Source organism: Vulpes lagopus, chromosome 1 (genome assembly GCF_018345385.1).
Source record: "Vulpes lagopus strain Blue_001 chromosome 1, ASM1834538v1, whole genome shotgun sequence".
NCBI classification, from domain to species: Eukaryota; Metazoa; Chordata; class Mammalia; order Carnivora; family Canidae; genus Vulpes; species Vulpes lagopus.
The window spans coordinates 15,886,048-15,898,889 of record NC_054824.1 but is presented as its reverse complement, the minus strand read 5'-3'; the positions used below and the strand labels follow the sequence as shown (position 1 = coordinate 15,898,889).

The 12,842-nt window shown below is 52.7% G+C and overlaps 1 protein-coding gene across 1 annotated transcript; it reads left to right on the top strand.

Moving 5' to 3' along the window:
- Positions 1 to 789: 789 nt before the first annotated feature.
- On the top strand, positions 790 to 5,140 carry POU3F2 (POU class 3 homeobox 2). Its single transcript, XM_041733096.1, has one exon. The coding sequence runs from the start codon at positions 977 to 979 to the stop codon at positions 2,306 to 2,308; it is 1,332 nt and encodes a 443-aa protein (XP_041589030.1). The 5' UTR covers positions 790 to 976; the 3' UTR covers positions 2,309 to 5,140.
- The last annotated feature ends 7,702 nt before the right edge of the window (positions 5,141 to 12,842 follow it).

Below are 12,842 nucleotides of genomic sequence, written 5' to 3'. Positions count from 1 at the left end.
CTAACCTTAGGGCGAAGGGAGACTTCAACAGGGGGGGCAAGTCTGGCTTCGGGCTCTAGGTTTGGGGAACGCTGGTGAGCCTGCGTGCGCGTGTGTGCGTCCCAAGGTGAATAAAAATGGGACTGTACCCCCCTGGCTCCGTGCACTCGGCCTTTCTTTTTCTCGCTCCTTCACCCCCTCCGCCGCAGCCCTAATAGGAAGAGGAGGTAGACTGACACACACACCCGCACACACCCGCACACACCCGCACCCCCACACCCACACACCCTCAAGTGGTCCGGGCGGCTGTGGTCGAAAGAGGGCTGAGGCCGCCCCCCCGCCCCCCCCGCCCCCGCCCGCGCCCAGCTCCTCCGCTGGGGAGACAGATGGGGGGCGGGGCCCGTCCTGGAGGGGCGGAGGAGCCCCGGGGTTGGGGAGCTGGGGTGGTGAGAACTAAGAGAATCCGAATCGGGTGGAGAGGGGGGACCGGAGGAGGGCCAGGAGGACGCGCGCCCGGGGTGGGGGGGCGGGGGGAGGAGGGGGGAGGGGGGCCCCTCTGCGCCAATCAGCGGCGCCGGCCTGGGAGGTTGCTAGCGGTATCCACGTAAATCAAAGGGCGCGGAGCCAATGGGAGGGGGCGGAGGGGGCGGGGCCCAGGCGCGTGCCGCTGCGAGCTGGCGCTGCCAAGAGAGCGGGAGAGAGCTGGAGAGAGCAGGGAGAGGGGGGAGCGGAGCTAGTCGGAGAGTGAGCGAGAGCAGGAAGGAGGGAGAGGAGGAGAAAGGGAGCGAGGGCGGGCGGGCGGGAGGCGGCGGCGGCGGCGGCGGCGGCGGTAATAGCAGGAGCCGCACCAGAAGGCGTCGGAGCGGGCGTCGGAGCTGCCCGCTGGGGGAGAGAGAGAGGAGAGAGGGAGCGAGCGAGCCGAGGAGCCCGAGGCGGAAAAGTAACTGTCAAATGCGCGGCTCCTTTAACCGGAGCGCCCAGTCCGGCTCCGAGAGTCATGGCGACCGCAGCGTCTAACCACTACAGCCTGCTCACCTCCAGCGCCTCCATCGTGCACGCCGAGCCGCCGGGCGGCATGCAGCAGGGCGCGGGGGGCTACCGCGAGGCTCAGAGCCTGGTGCAGGGCGACTACGGCGCGCTGCAGAGCAACGGGCACCCGCTCAGCCACGCTCACCAGTGGATCACCGCGCTGTCCCACGGCGGCGGCGGGGGCGGCGGCGGCGGCGGCGGCGGGGGCGGGGGCGGCGGCGGGGGCGGCGGCGACGGCTCCCCGTGGTCCACCAGCCCCCTGGGCCAGCCGGACATCAAGCCCTCCGTGGTGGTGCAGCAGGGCGGCCGCGGCGACGAGCTGCACGGGCCGGGCGCCCTGCAGCAGCAGCACCAGCAGCAGCAGCAGCAGCAGCAGCAACAGCAGCAGCAGCAGCAGCAGCAGCAGCAGCAGCCGCGGCCGCCGCATCTGGTGCACCACGCCGCCAACCACCACCCGGGGCCCGGGGCATGGCGGAGCGCCGCGGCCGCCGCGCACCTCCCGCCCTCCATGGGGGCGTCCAACGGCGGCTTGCTCTACTCGCAGCCCAGCTTCACGGTGAACGGCATGCTGGGCGCCGGCGGGCAGCCGGCGGGGCTGCACCACCACGGCCTGCGGGACGCGCACGACGAGCCGCACCACGCCGACCACCACCCGCACCCGCACTCGCACCCGCACCAGCAGCCGCCGCCGCCGCCGCCCCCGCAGGGCCCGCCGGGCCACCCCGGCGCGCACCACGACCCGCACTCGGACGAGGACACGCCGACCTCGGATGACCTGGAGCAGTTCGCCAAGCAGTTCAAGCAGCGCCGGATCAAACTGGGATTTACCCAAGCGGACGTGGGGCTGGCGCTGGGCACCCTCTACGGCAACGTGTTCTCGCAGACCACCATCTGCAGGTTTGAGGCCCTGCAGCTGAGCTTCAAGAACATGTGCAAGCTGAAGCCTTTGTTGAACAAGTGGTTGGAGGAGGCGGACTCGTCCTCGGGCAGCCCCACGAGCATAGACAAGATCGCAGCGCAGGGGCGCAAGAGGAAAAAGCGGACCTCCATCGAGGTGAGCGTCAAGGGGGCTCTGGAGAGCCATTTCCTCAAATGCCCCAAGCCCTCGGCCCAGGAGATCACCTCCCTCGCGGACAGCTTACAGCTGGAGAAGGAGGTGGTGAGAGTTTGGTTTTGTAACAGGAGACAGAAAGAGAAAAGGATGACCCCTCCCGGAGGGACTCTGCCGGGCGCCGAGGATGTGTACGGGGGGAGTAGGGACACGCCACCACACCACGGGGTGCAGACGCCCGTCCAGTGAACTCGAGCGGGGGGAGGGGCAGAGCGCGGGGCTCCCCCTCCCCTACGGTCCACGGCCCTTCCCCGGCCCCCTCGTTCCCTCTCTAACTTCTGATTGTTCTTTTATTTTAATTATTATTTCCCCGTCCCTTAAAAGGAAAAAAAAATTAATAATAATAAGGAAAGCAACTAAAGCACTGGACTATCCTTTAAACGGTAGCAGGTGTAATGATGTGTTTTGACCTTTACAGGCTAGTACCCAGGCAATGGAGTGGAGTGTCTCATAGAGAGAGAGTGAGGAGAGAGTGTGTAATAGAGAGAGAGAGAGAGAGAGAGCAAGAGAGAGAGAGAGAGAGAGAGAGAGATGGCAAGCACTGAGTTAAATACCTGGCAAAACTAAATAAATTAACCAAAAAGGAAAAAAAAAATCCACCAAACCGTGATAAACACAAAACAGCTTCCTGATGCTCGGAGTTGGCACATGCTGCTGTGTTGATTTAATGTGGATCCTCATCAGGAAAGAGGGGAAAATACACATGTGCTTTGATGTAGTCAAAATTTAACCACATAAATTTGCACTGCAAGAAAATTGAAGTTTACATGAACAAATTCATGAACAGATTTTTCTTTCTCCCACCGTTAATTTTGAAATTGCCGGGTTTGGTTTTGTTTTGTTTTATCCAGCAGAGAGAGTTGCAGCCAGCCCTTGGCTACTCTCCATTTCTAACGTTGTCGCGTTGCCCCCTTGTTCTTACTGTTTGTGAACTTTGGTTACTTTCGGTCCCCCCACCCCACCCCAATATTGGTGTAACATCTATTTGCTTCTTTTACCAAAGCAAAAAAAAAAAAAAAAAAAAAAAAACGATTGGCTTCGTACAAAATAAATCATTCTCTGCTTTCAGGAAACGTGCATGGTCTACCCGCTTTATCCAAGGCAAGAATCCAGTTTGGAATACAAAAATGAGTCAAGCATTGGTTTTTGTTACCAGCCACAAAGTAAACTTCATTTTCAGGCAGTGTTTCTGGGGGAGGTTGCAGGAGGGGAGAAAAAGAAAAATCGATAGTGAGTGACTGATTGCTTCATTTTATCAGGCGGGCCCATTGTGAAAGAGCTCAGAGGAAATGTGGAGGTTAAATATATTTCCAGAGTTGTCCAACAGAAAGTGGCACTTTGAAGAGAACCAGGGAAATGTATATCTTCAGAAACCCCTGTATAGTTCTCTGCCTTCAGTTTTAATAACTTAATTAGGAGGAATTATTTGTGCTGACAGCAGCAGTTAAACTTTGTTCCTCTAATAGCTTTTTTTTTTTTTTAACATAAAGAAAATAATCTGGGAACTTAATGGTGTATGCATAGACTGTTTCTTACCACACAAATACCCACATGCATACAGAGAATATCTCCACTCTAGACTGGTTTTGTTTTCACTAGCTCATTTGTTTATCAAATCATATTTAAGGTCCCACACCCTCTTCTCTTATAATTTATTACAGAAAATACCAGTTTGACCTGGACAGCTTTTTTCTCCCTCTTTCACTAAGGAAGCCAAATGAACTGGGAAAAAAAAAATTGCTATTTTCTATCCTTCCTTTTCTCCCTTTGTTAATAGTTTTAAGTGCGTTTTTTTACCTTATCTTGATGGAAAATGGTTAACTCCCATAACAAAAGACTCTACTGGGAAGTGTAGGTGAAAAAAAAAAAACTTCTAACTGTATTGAAAATAAATACCATTAAACTGTGATCAGTTAAAACATTTAAAAATAATCAGCACAAAAGGGCGCTCAAAGGGAAAACACTTTTTATTAATCTTCAAAGTTTGGGGCTTTTTTCTGGTTAAATATTAGGCAAATTTTTCTTTTAAGACATTAAATTCTCAATACCATAAAATTATGGTTCAGCATCAGATTAGCATTGCACTCAGTAGTTAAGGTTTTAGGAAATATGCTTTATATTGTCTTTTCAAACACCTGTGATTGTTTCATTTTCAATGTTTTTGCAAGATAAATGATGACTTATAATGGGCATATTTATTTGCCTGTATTTCATTTCCCCCAACGAATGTCACAAGGAGATGGGCACGGAGCTGCTGCTTCGGGGTGCATCACGCTGCTTGTTCCTGAGGTGTGGGGACTGGCCTTTAGTGAAGCAATCCAGAGCAGGGCAGATAGCCAATGGTAAAGGGAGGAAATGAATTTTCAGATTCTTATTACCAAGTGGGTAAGGTCAGATGCTGGAGTTCAGGGGACGAGTCTATAGCTCCTCTAACTCTCATAGGTTTACTAAGATGAAAGTTACCACTGAACCTTACCACGATGTATATATGTTTAATATCTGTCTTTTGAAATGCAGAAATAGTTTAAATGTTTCTTTGTCTATTTTTCTTTTTTTTTAATGCTACCCAGGGAAATATTTTCATATCATTTTTAAGTGGCCTGCCTCAATGTATATTTATTTCTTTTAAAGCAAAAAGGTTCTGGAAACTGTTTTTCTGTAGCTTTAAATGAGTAGATGAGCAAAATCTATATGGGATGTAATTTTTTTTTTTGTTCAGTCTCTTTAAGAATACTTTGTTTTGGTACATTTGGTTGTGCTTGTGGGGAAAATAAAAACGCAGAGATCCTTATATATTTATGTTAAAGTAATATTTTATTATCTACATAAAACAGAAATGCACAATACCTTCATAGTTTGTTCTAATTATTGAAATATCTTTATTTTATTTTTAAAGATAGTGCCAAGTTTTAAGGGGGGGGAGAAAACCCTAGACCTTATACTGACTGAGTTGAGTTGTGTGTAAAATACTTCCCTTCCTTTATACTTCATAAAGTTTTGGAATAAATTTTATGCGTATACTGCCAGGTTTCATGTTTATAACTTTCAGAGCTTTTCTTTTCTTTTCTTTTTTTTAAGAGACTACTGTTCTGATTCTAATTCACTTTTCTTTGCAAAAAACTATCAGTTCCAGACCTTTCAGTCACTACACCTATAGCATTAAATTGAAATGGTCATTGGGTTTGAGCCTCGATTTGTTTGCCATTTCATGGTCCGACAAAGAGATGTTTGTCCCCTTTAAATATATGCAGATATCCCTACGTCTTCTTTCCAGGTTACCTTTACCTTGACTGATTCTGATTGTGCTTTTTTTTTTTTTTTTTTTTTGGAGAGCATCAATGGAACTGGGTGGACTTTAATCTTTGCCCACATGTTCTCACAAAATTTGGGATCTTAAAAGCAAAGCTTAGTTAAAGGTATTCTTTTTAATCATTAACAAATACCTTTCAACAAAGAATAACTCTGACAATGTGCAAGATGTGTGTTTACTAAGTGATTATTGGTGGGTCCCATGTATGATGCCTGTTAGGTTTACAGAAAAAAAAAATTGATTTTGCAATGGTTTATACACTAGTGTCTTTTTCTCTTCAGGCAAGCAAATAGGCTCCAAAGCAGGGTGAGAGAGAAAAAAAGAAAAAAAAATGAAAGAAAGAATGTATGGAAGACACTCAAGGCTGTGATGCTAATAGCAGATTGTTTCAGATATTCTTAGAGGGAACAGTATACTTACCAAAATCAGCTTAAGGTTAGTGCCACATCCAAGCAGTGTTGGGTTAGTTTACAAGTTTGCTGATGTATTTAAAGTCCTCCTTGGAACACTGGTTGAAGTATAAATGTCCATTTTGAAAGGCAGTTTCTGGGCTTATTACATCTGATCATCTTTTCTAACTCCTAGTCAATATTACACAGGTCCCAAACAGATTCAGCCAAATGATCTTATCAATAGTCTGAAGGAGAAGTGACAGAAAGAAGAAGTGTTTTGTGACCGCAGACATGCTGATGGGTAAAATGTTTAAGCTGGGTATAGATTTGAGTTCTGGGTCAATATCCTCCTCCATTGTAGGCAGAAAACAAGCAGCATCTGCCCTCTGCAGGGCATTTTAGTGGACCTTGAGAAGGCGGTTTTTGTTCTTAGCCACAGGGGCTACTGACTGGAAACCATCACGTGTTAAACGGACACGCCATGGTTTTGACCCATGCTTGCCGTTCAGATCCTAAAGCTACTCAGGCAGTTTCAATGCCGGTTTGGGGGAATGCATTACACGCCAAAGGCCAAAGTGAAAACCTCTATCACTGCCACTGGGAGAAATGTGTGGGGCAGTCATCCCTAAGATGTTGGCTAGCCACGATGACAAACCCTTTCTTTCCCCCCAAAGACAATAAATGCAGAATGCGGCCATCCTGCAAGAGCTCCTGTGTTTCCTCAAAATGTGTCACCTTTTAAAATTTATGGCATAAGATGGGGGAGAAACGATCATGTGGGAGAGTTATGTGAAGGTCAGATAGAGGGAATGGCCACAAATAATATTATGCTTGGCACTTGTAGCCATTTCTCGGTTCCCAAGAAGTTACCTCCTGTATATCTGAGATGGCAGCAACAAAAGCACTCTTCTTCACCTCCTGCTCCTACCAGTGGAGGCCACACACTGGTTGGCAGGGTTTTCCGATGACATGGCTTTAATGAAGGCACTCACCTTTCTCATCTTCTTATTTCTCCCAAGAGCAACTAGTAAAGAGATGCGACAGCAACAATGGGGAAATATGGCAAGTGAGTGCTTTGGTACCTGTGCACGTCTGTCTAAATGCTGCCTTCTTCTGCCTCTCATTTGCCTTACTGTGAAGCAGCTTGTTGTAGTGCTGGGGTGCTGGGTGAGAGAAATGATCGTTTTGTCACTGGTTTCTGTGATTTGTCTTTGTTGATTTTTCAATCAGTTTATAGAACTGTGTTCTAGATTCTATTGAATTCCTAGACAAGTTAAAGAATGAGATAAAGAACGGAGCTTTTAACAGGAAAAGAAGGATGGTGAAGGGAGGGAGGGTCAAAGGTAAAAGGGTTTCTTTGGGTCTGCTTGGATATTTCAACGAGGCAAAGGGGACAGTGTCTATTTAAAGTGAAGAATGCACCTGGAGGTACTAGCAGTGAATCCTGACAATATGACTAAATGGGATGTTCAGCTAAATTTTATACCAACAGTATCCCTATTCAAGAAAGTTTACTTTTTCAGTGACGCATCATCTCTTAACTAGGGGCAGAGGGTGGTAGGAGAGAACCAGGGCTCCTGGTACCTATTCTGGCCACTTGGTTCGGTACAGGAAATAATGCAAAAGTGGCAGGGGCTTGCCACTTAGCTAGAAAAATCAAGGAATAAACTTGCCCACCTCTGTAGAACTTGGGCCAGAGTTATTTCAATGCTTCCTCATCTAGAGGCGGGTACAGGAGTGCCAGAAAAATGGCTTTTTAGTTTTCTTAAAGGCTTCGCTTGGTTATGGAGATAAACAATCAGAATATTTTCACATTGTTCTTGTGTTTTGTGGGAAGCTAGGAAATTTGTTTCCTCCTTTATTTTTTAAGAAAAAGAAAGTTAATTAACTCTACCACGTAGTACTTTCCCTTTACCTTAATAACAACTCTGCTTGGCTTAGCTGTTAGAGGTTTTAGAAACAATATCATATCCCATCAAAACAACCCTGGCCTCTTATTGTTAGAATTCTGGTTGTTGATAACATGAAGATGTAATTCTTTTTTTAAAAAAAAAATGTCTGAAATGTTATTTAATACACCAGTAAAAGTGCATCTATATCTTAAAGTTTATTCCTTTCACGTCTTTCTGAGTTTTTATAGCTCTTTGTCTGGGATTTGGGGGGAGGGGGGCAAAAACTTCCATATGCGATTGGTACGTGAAGAGCCTGGGCTCTGGAGTGGTCTGTAGCTGGCGGCAAACAGCTCCCTGCTCTCAGAATGGGGAGCTGTCATCTAGGAAAAAAAGAAGGAAATAAATGCCCCACAAAGACTCACTTGTCACTGATTTTAGAAAGACAGGGGAGCATTAGGACCCCATCTGAGCAATATGGAGGGGATTTTGATTGTTATAAATTGTATACGATTAACTCTCGGTGTGCAGAACGACGGCAATAGGAAACCTCGCTGTGGAGTAAATTTGAATCTGCATCCTTTTTGATTTGGGGCATATATTTTTCCTCCCACCAGTGTTTCCTCTGGGTTTGTTGTTTAAAGGGGGGTGAGCCACACGCACAAAAATACGGCCAGAGTTTGGCAGGAGAGTTGGAGGGGGGGGGGTGGGGTGGGGTGGGGGTGGAGAAAAGGAAAAAGTTTCTCGCGGGTCTGTAACACAAATTAGCCTGTTGTAAATCCCTGGGCTTGGAGGTTCAGGCAAATCCTCGTGCAAAGGGTGCAGAGTCTTTCCCTCTCCCAGTTTTGGAAATCTCAGTCCGTCCGAAGAATCTTTACGTTCCACAGCACACGACTCTGGAGACCGTGATTTGACACTAATAACTTTCTGTCTGTTTGTTCCCCTAACAAAATATTCCTGCAAAGTTGTTCCAGCGGCCGGCCGAGGAGGGCCTGTGCTCGGCGCCCCAGCCCCCCGCGCCCCCCGCGCCCCCCGCGCCCCCCGCGCCCCCCGCCTCCGCGCAGGCCCCGCCGCTCCGAGGAAGGCCCGCAGCGCCCCGCTCGCCGGCGTCGGGAGGAGAGGGGCGCCGGCAGCCGGGCGGGGCCCGGACCCCAAGCCCGGCCCTCGCTCCGGGACCCCGGGCAGCCCCGCCGCGGCCCCCGGAACCGGGGACTCCGCGGCTCCCACCTCGGATCTCTAGGGGCAGGGATCGCAGCCCCGACGTCGCGGGCTAGTCCATCACTCTCACTCTCCGGGAACACCCGGGGGGGGGGGCAGCCGACAATTGGTGGGGGCTGAGGGGAGGAGGGCAGATGCCTTGGGTGCAGCTGCGGCCCCTGGGAGAGTTGGGGACGGTCGCGGCGAGCTGCCGGGGCCTCTCTGGGGGCGCGTGCGGGCGGGGGCAGAGATGCGCGGGGCGCCCAGGGGGCTGCGGGCTCCGGGGCGAGCGCATCTGCGAGCTCTCGGGCCGCGGGGCTCCTCCGCCTGACTCTGCAAAGTTGGGCCCGGCCCCCCGCTTGCTCCTGCACCACAGAGGCGGTGGCGGGGGAAGGTGCCCCAGGGAAGAGGGCAGCCCCCCCGCCCCCCCCCCCCCCGCGCAGGGAAACTGGGGAGGCCCGGGGCTGTAATTTGGCCTTTTCTCGTTGATCTGTCTGGGGGCGAGCAGGGGCGGGGGCAGGAGCGGCGGAGCCAGGGAGCCCCGAGCTGGCGAGCGAAGTTCTGAAGCACGTTCCCTCCAGCCCACACCCCACACCCCTCAAACTTCTGGCTGCCTCTGACCCCCGCTCCCGGCCTCCGGGGAAGAAGACCCTACCCGCCAAGAGCTGGAGCCTGGAAGAGAGCTGACCTCTCAGCACCCCCCCACCCCGGACCCCGACCGCTCCCTGCTGGGCCTCAGGTCGCCCTTTCATCTACGCGGGAGGAAAAGCAGTTCCCCAGCGAAGGGAACCAGGGAGCCCCTCTGGGCACCCCAGGCTCCCAAGTCGGAGACGTGCGGGGAGGGGCCGCGCGCACCCCCCCACCCGGAGGCCTGGGGTTCTCCTCTGCAGTCCGGGCTTGTGCAGCGCGGGGGGACGCCCCCTCCACTCCCTCACCCCCCACCCCACCCCTAACCCTCCAAGGCGCCTGGGAGGAGTCGCCCAGGGGGAGGAAGTCACTCCATCCTTAAAAGCCTCGTAGACGGGCGCCGCGAGTTCCAACGCGGCCCTCTGCCTCCGGAGGAGGTGAGGCCTGGCGGGGAACAGGGGCTCTTGGGGGGGTGGGGGCCGGCGGGGCCACGGGGGCGGTGGGCTGGCCGCGGAGGGGTGGGGAGCCGGCCGGGGCGGGCAGCGGGGGCTGTGGCGGGGCGCAGGTCGGGGCTGGCGCCGGGCCCGGGCTCCTCGGGCGCGCTGGGCCTCCCGCTCGCTCCCGCCGCGCCGGCCCGCGGCCACTCTCCGCGCCCCGCGGCCAGCCCGGGCGGGGACGCACGCAAACAAGGATGCTTCTATTTACTCGCCTCTGCCTGTGGATTTCTAAGACATTCAGCAGGCACAATCATTAAACTAATTTGTATTTGATTGTTTGGGCGGACGGAGGGTAGTTTTATTGCGCTAAGCATTCAAGCAGGCACGCATCGCTGATTACCAGTATACATTAAATAAAGTTGTTTGTACACATTGTCTTACCACATATAGGCAGAGGCTTATTATTCTAATTACTCTAATTAGTGCATTGAAATGTTTTCTACTTGATTTGAGGAGACAGTGATTAGTTCTATTACTTCTTTTAACTCGTATTTTATGGAAAACTGTTGGTGCATGTTCAAATTACTTTATTTGCCCCTGGAATATAACGCTGACCCAAACGCAGTGAACTGCACGGCCCTCGCGGGGGCCCCAACTTTGATGTGGGCCTCAGCTTGGAAGAGGCGTTTGTTATTTATTATTTCCCTCCACCACCACCACCACCACCACCACCACCACCACCACCACCACCACCCCCGCCCCCCGCGCGGCCCGAGTCTCCCAGGCCCGCCGCCCCCGCCCCATGCGGAGCCCCAGATGCGCGCCCCGCGCTGGCCGAGCCCAAGCAGACGCGGATCCGAAACCCGCCTGGACGCCGCAGCGCCGGGCCCGCTGCCCCGCCAGTTCCCCGGCTGCGATTACTTTTAAAAGACGCCCTTAAGCATATTTTCCGTGAATCTGTTTCTTGAGCTTTAATGTTACTATTAATTGATAAGATCAGCTCATCAAACATACTATTTCGATAGGGAATTGTAATTAAAACCTTAATCCTGTTTGAGACTTTCCCCCCCCCCTTTAAATTCCTTTTTCTTATGGAAGGGGTGCAAAGTTCACTATAAAAGTATTATAACAGGGAGATTAATTCGTTATCTAAATAACAATCTTTGCTATTGATCCAACGTACTTTCCTCCACCTTTTGTGTTGGTCGGGGAGACCCTTAAAAAGGAGACTGTGACAAAGCAGAAGACTTGGACCGAGTTCCGCAGACTCGGATCGACTTGCAAAACCCGGGGGTCCGCGGCCTCCCCCCTCCAGCAGCGCCCCGAGGAGGCTCCCGAGGTGGGTCCCGGCCGCCGGCGACGCCCCGGGAAGGCGCCGCTCCAGGGCCCCGCAGGCCGGGCAGCCGGGCCTCCTCGGCGCTCCTCTCCCCTAGCAAAAGGGAGATCCGCTCAGTTTCTGGGTAAATATTCCACCGGTTCTGCTTTTACTGTTAATATTTAAACTCGGATTATCCCGTCTCTAAACGCGCGTTCCTAACCTTTGCGGGTGGCTGGGATGTAATAAACCCAGGCGGGGCCGGGCGGTGCAGCCTCCGCGGCCTCGGCCGCAGCCACCCCGCCCCCCCTGCAGCCCCCGCCCCCCGCCCCCCGCCCCCCGCCCCCCGCCGCCACCGCCGCGCGGGAATGAAATCAGCGCCTCCCGGCAGCTGACGGCTGAGCATCCAGGACGCTCGCAGGCTGAGCGAGGCCGCCCTTTATCCCGGGGCCGAGGCGTCCTCGGGGGGCTGCAGATGGAGCTGGGCAACCCTGCGGCGCCCAGGAGGAGAGAGCGAGCCCCGCGGCCCGGGGCTGCAGCCCCCAGACGGGGGTGGGGTGGGGAGGGGTGGGGGCGAGGAAGTGGGGCGGGTGGCCGGTGTGTTTGTGGGGAGCACATCCTCTCCAAGCCCCCGCCCCCTCCCCCTTAAAAGAGGTCGCGGCCCCAGTTTGAGAAGAAGCCCGAGGATTTCAGGGGCTTGGAGAGGAGGAGCGTGTGTGCCAAGGGTCAGCTCAGTGGTCCGGGACCGTCGTCTTTTCTAAGAGCTTCGCCCCATTCGCACCCTCCTTCTTCCCTCCCAACAAAGTCTTCTAACACCACGCACGGACGTGTTATGTAACAAAGTCTCCCCGGCGAGTTAACTGGAGAATAAAGGACACCCCAGCCCCACCCCTCCCTTCCTGTCCCTTCCCCTCCTTCCCCCCTCTTTTCTTCCCCCAGTGCATCTGTTCGCCAGGACTTGTGTCCTCGCACCTCGCACCGCGGCCCAGGCTTGGGCCGAGTAGAACTTTGGCGCCCCACAGTGGCACCGGCTCGGAATTACTCTCGGTTCTCCAGCCTCCCGATCTGTGCGAGGGTTTTGTTTCAGCTCCAGAGGCCTCCCCCCTCCTCTTCCTCTCCCTCCTCGCTCTGCTCTCCTTCCCTCAACTGCTCTTAGCCACATACTTGGGAAGGTGACTTTATACATACAAAGGTTTCTTCTCAACATCCAGTTCTAGGTAGTTCCTGAGTAGGGTTTTGAACTGCTTCACCTGGAGAGATCAGACATTCAGGACCGGAAAGGTTCTCCCCCCACCAAAAAAAAAAAAAAAAAAGGAAAGAAGAAAGAACTCCTCCCCAACCCTTGGTCCTTACACGTTTGGACTTTGGCAAGTCTTCAGCCTCTCAGAGAAGCCCCCAGGGTTTCAGGGGCATCCAGACCAGAATAGGAGGTTAGAAGCAATGGTTAATAATTAAATAGGAAAGAAAAATTAAATAGGAAGCTTCATCAGGAGGAAGGGTGCCCAGTAAATGGCTATTTTAATGCGCCCGCCCAGGCTACACCTGTGACTGCTTCC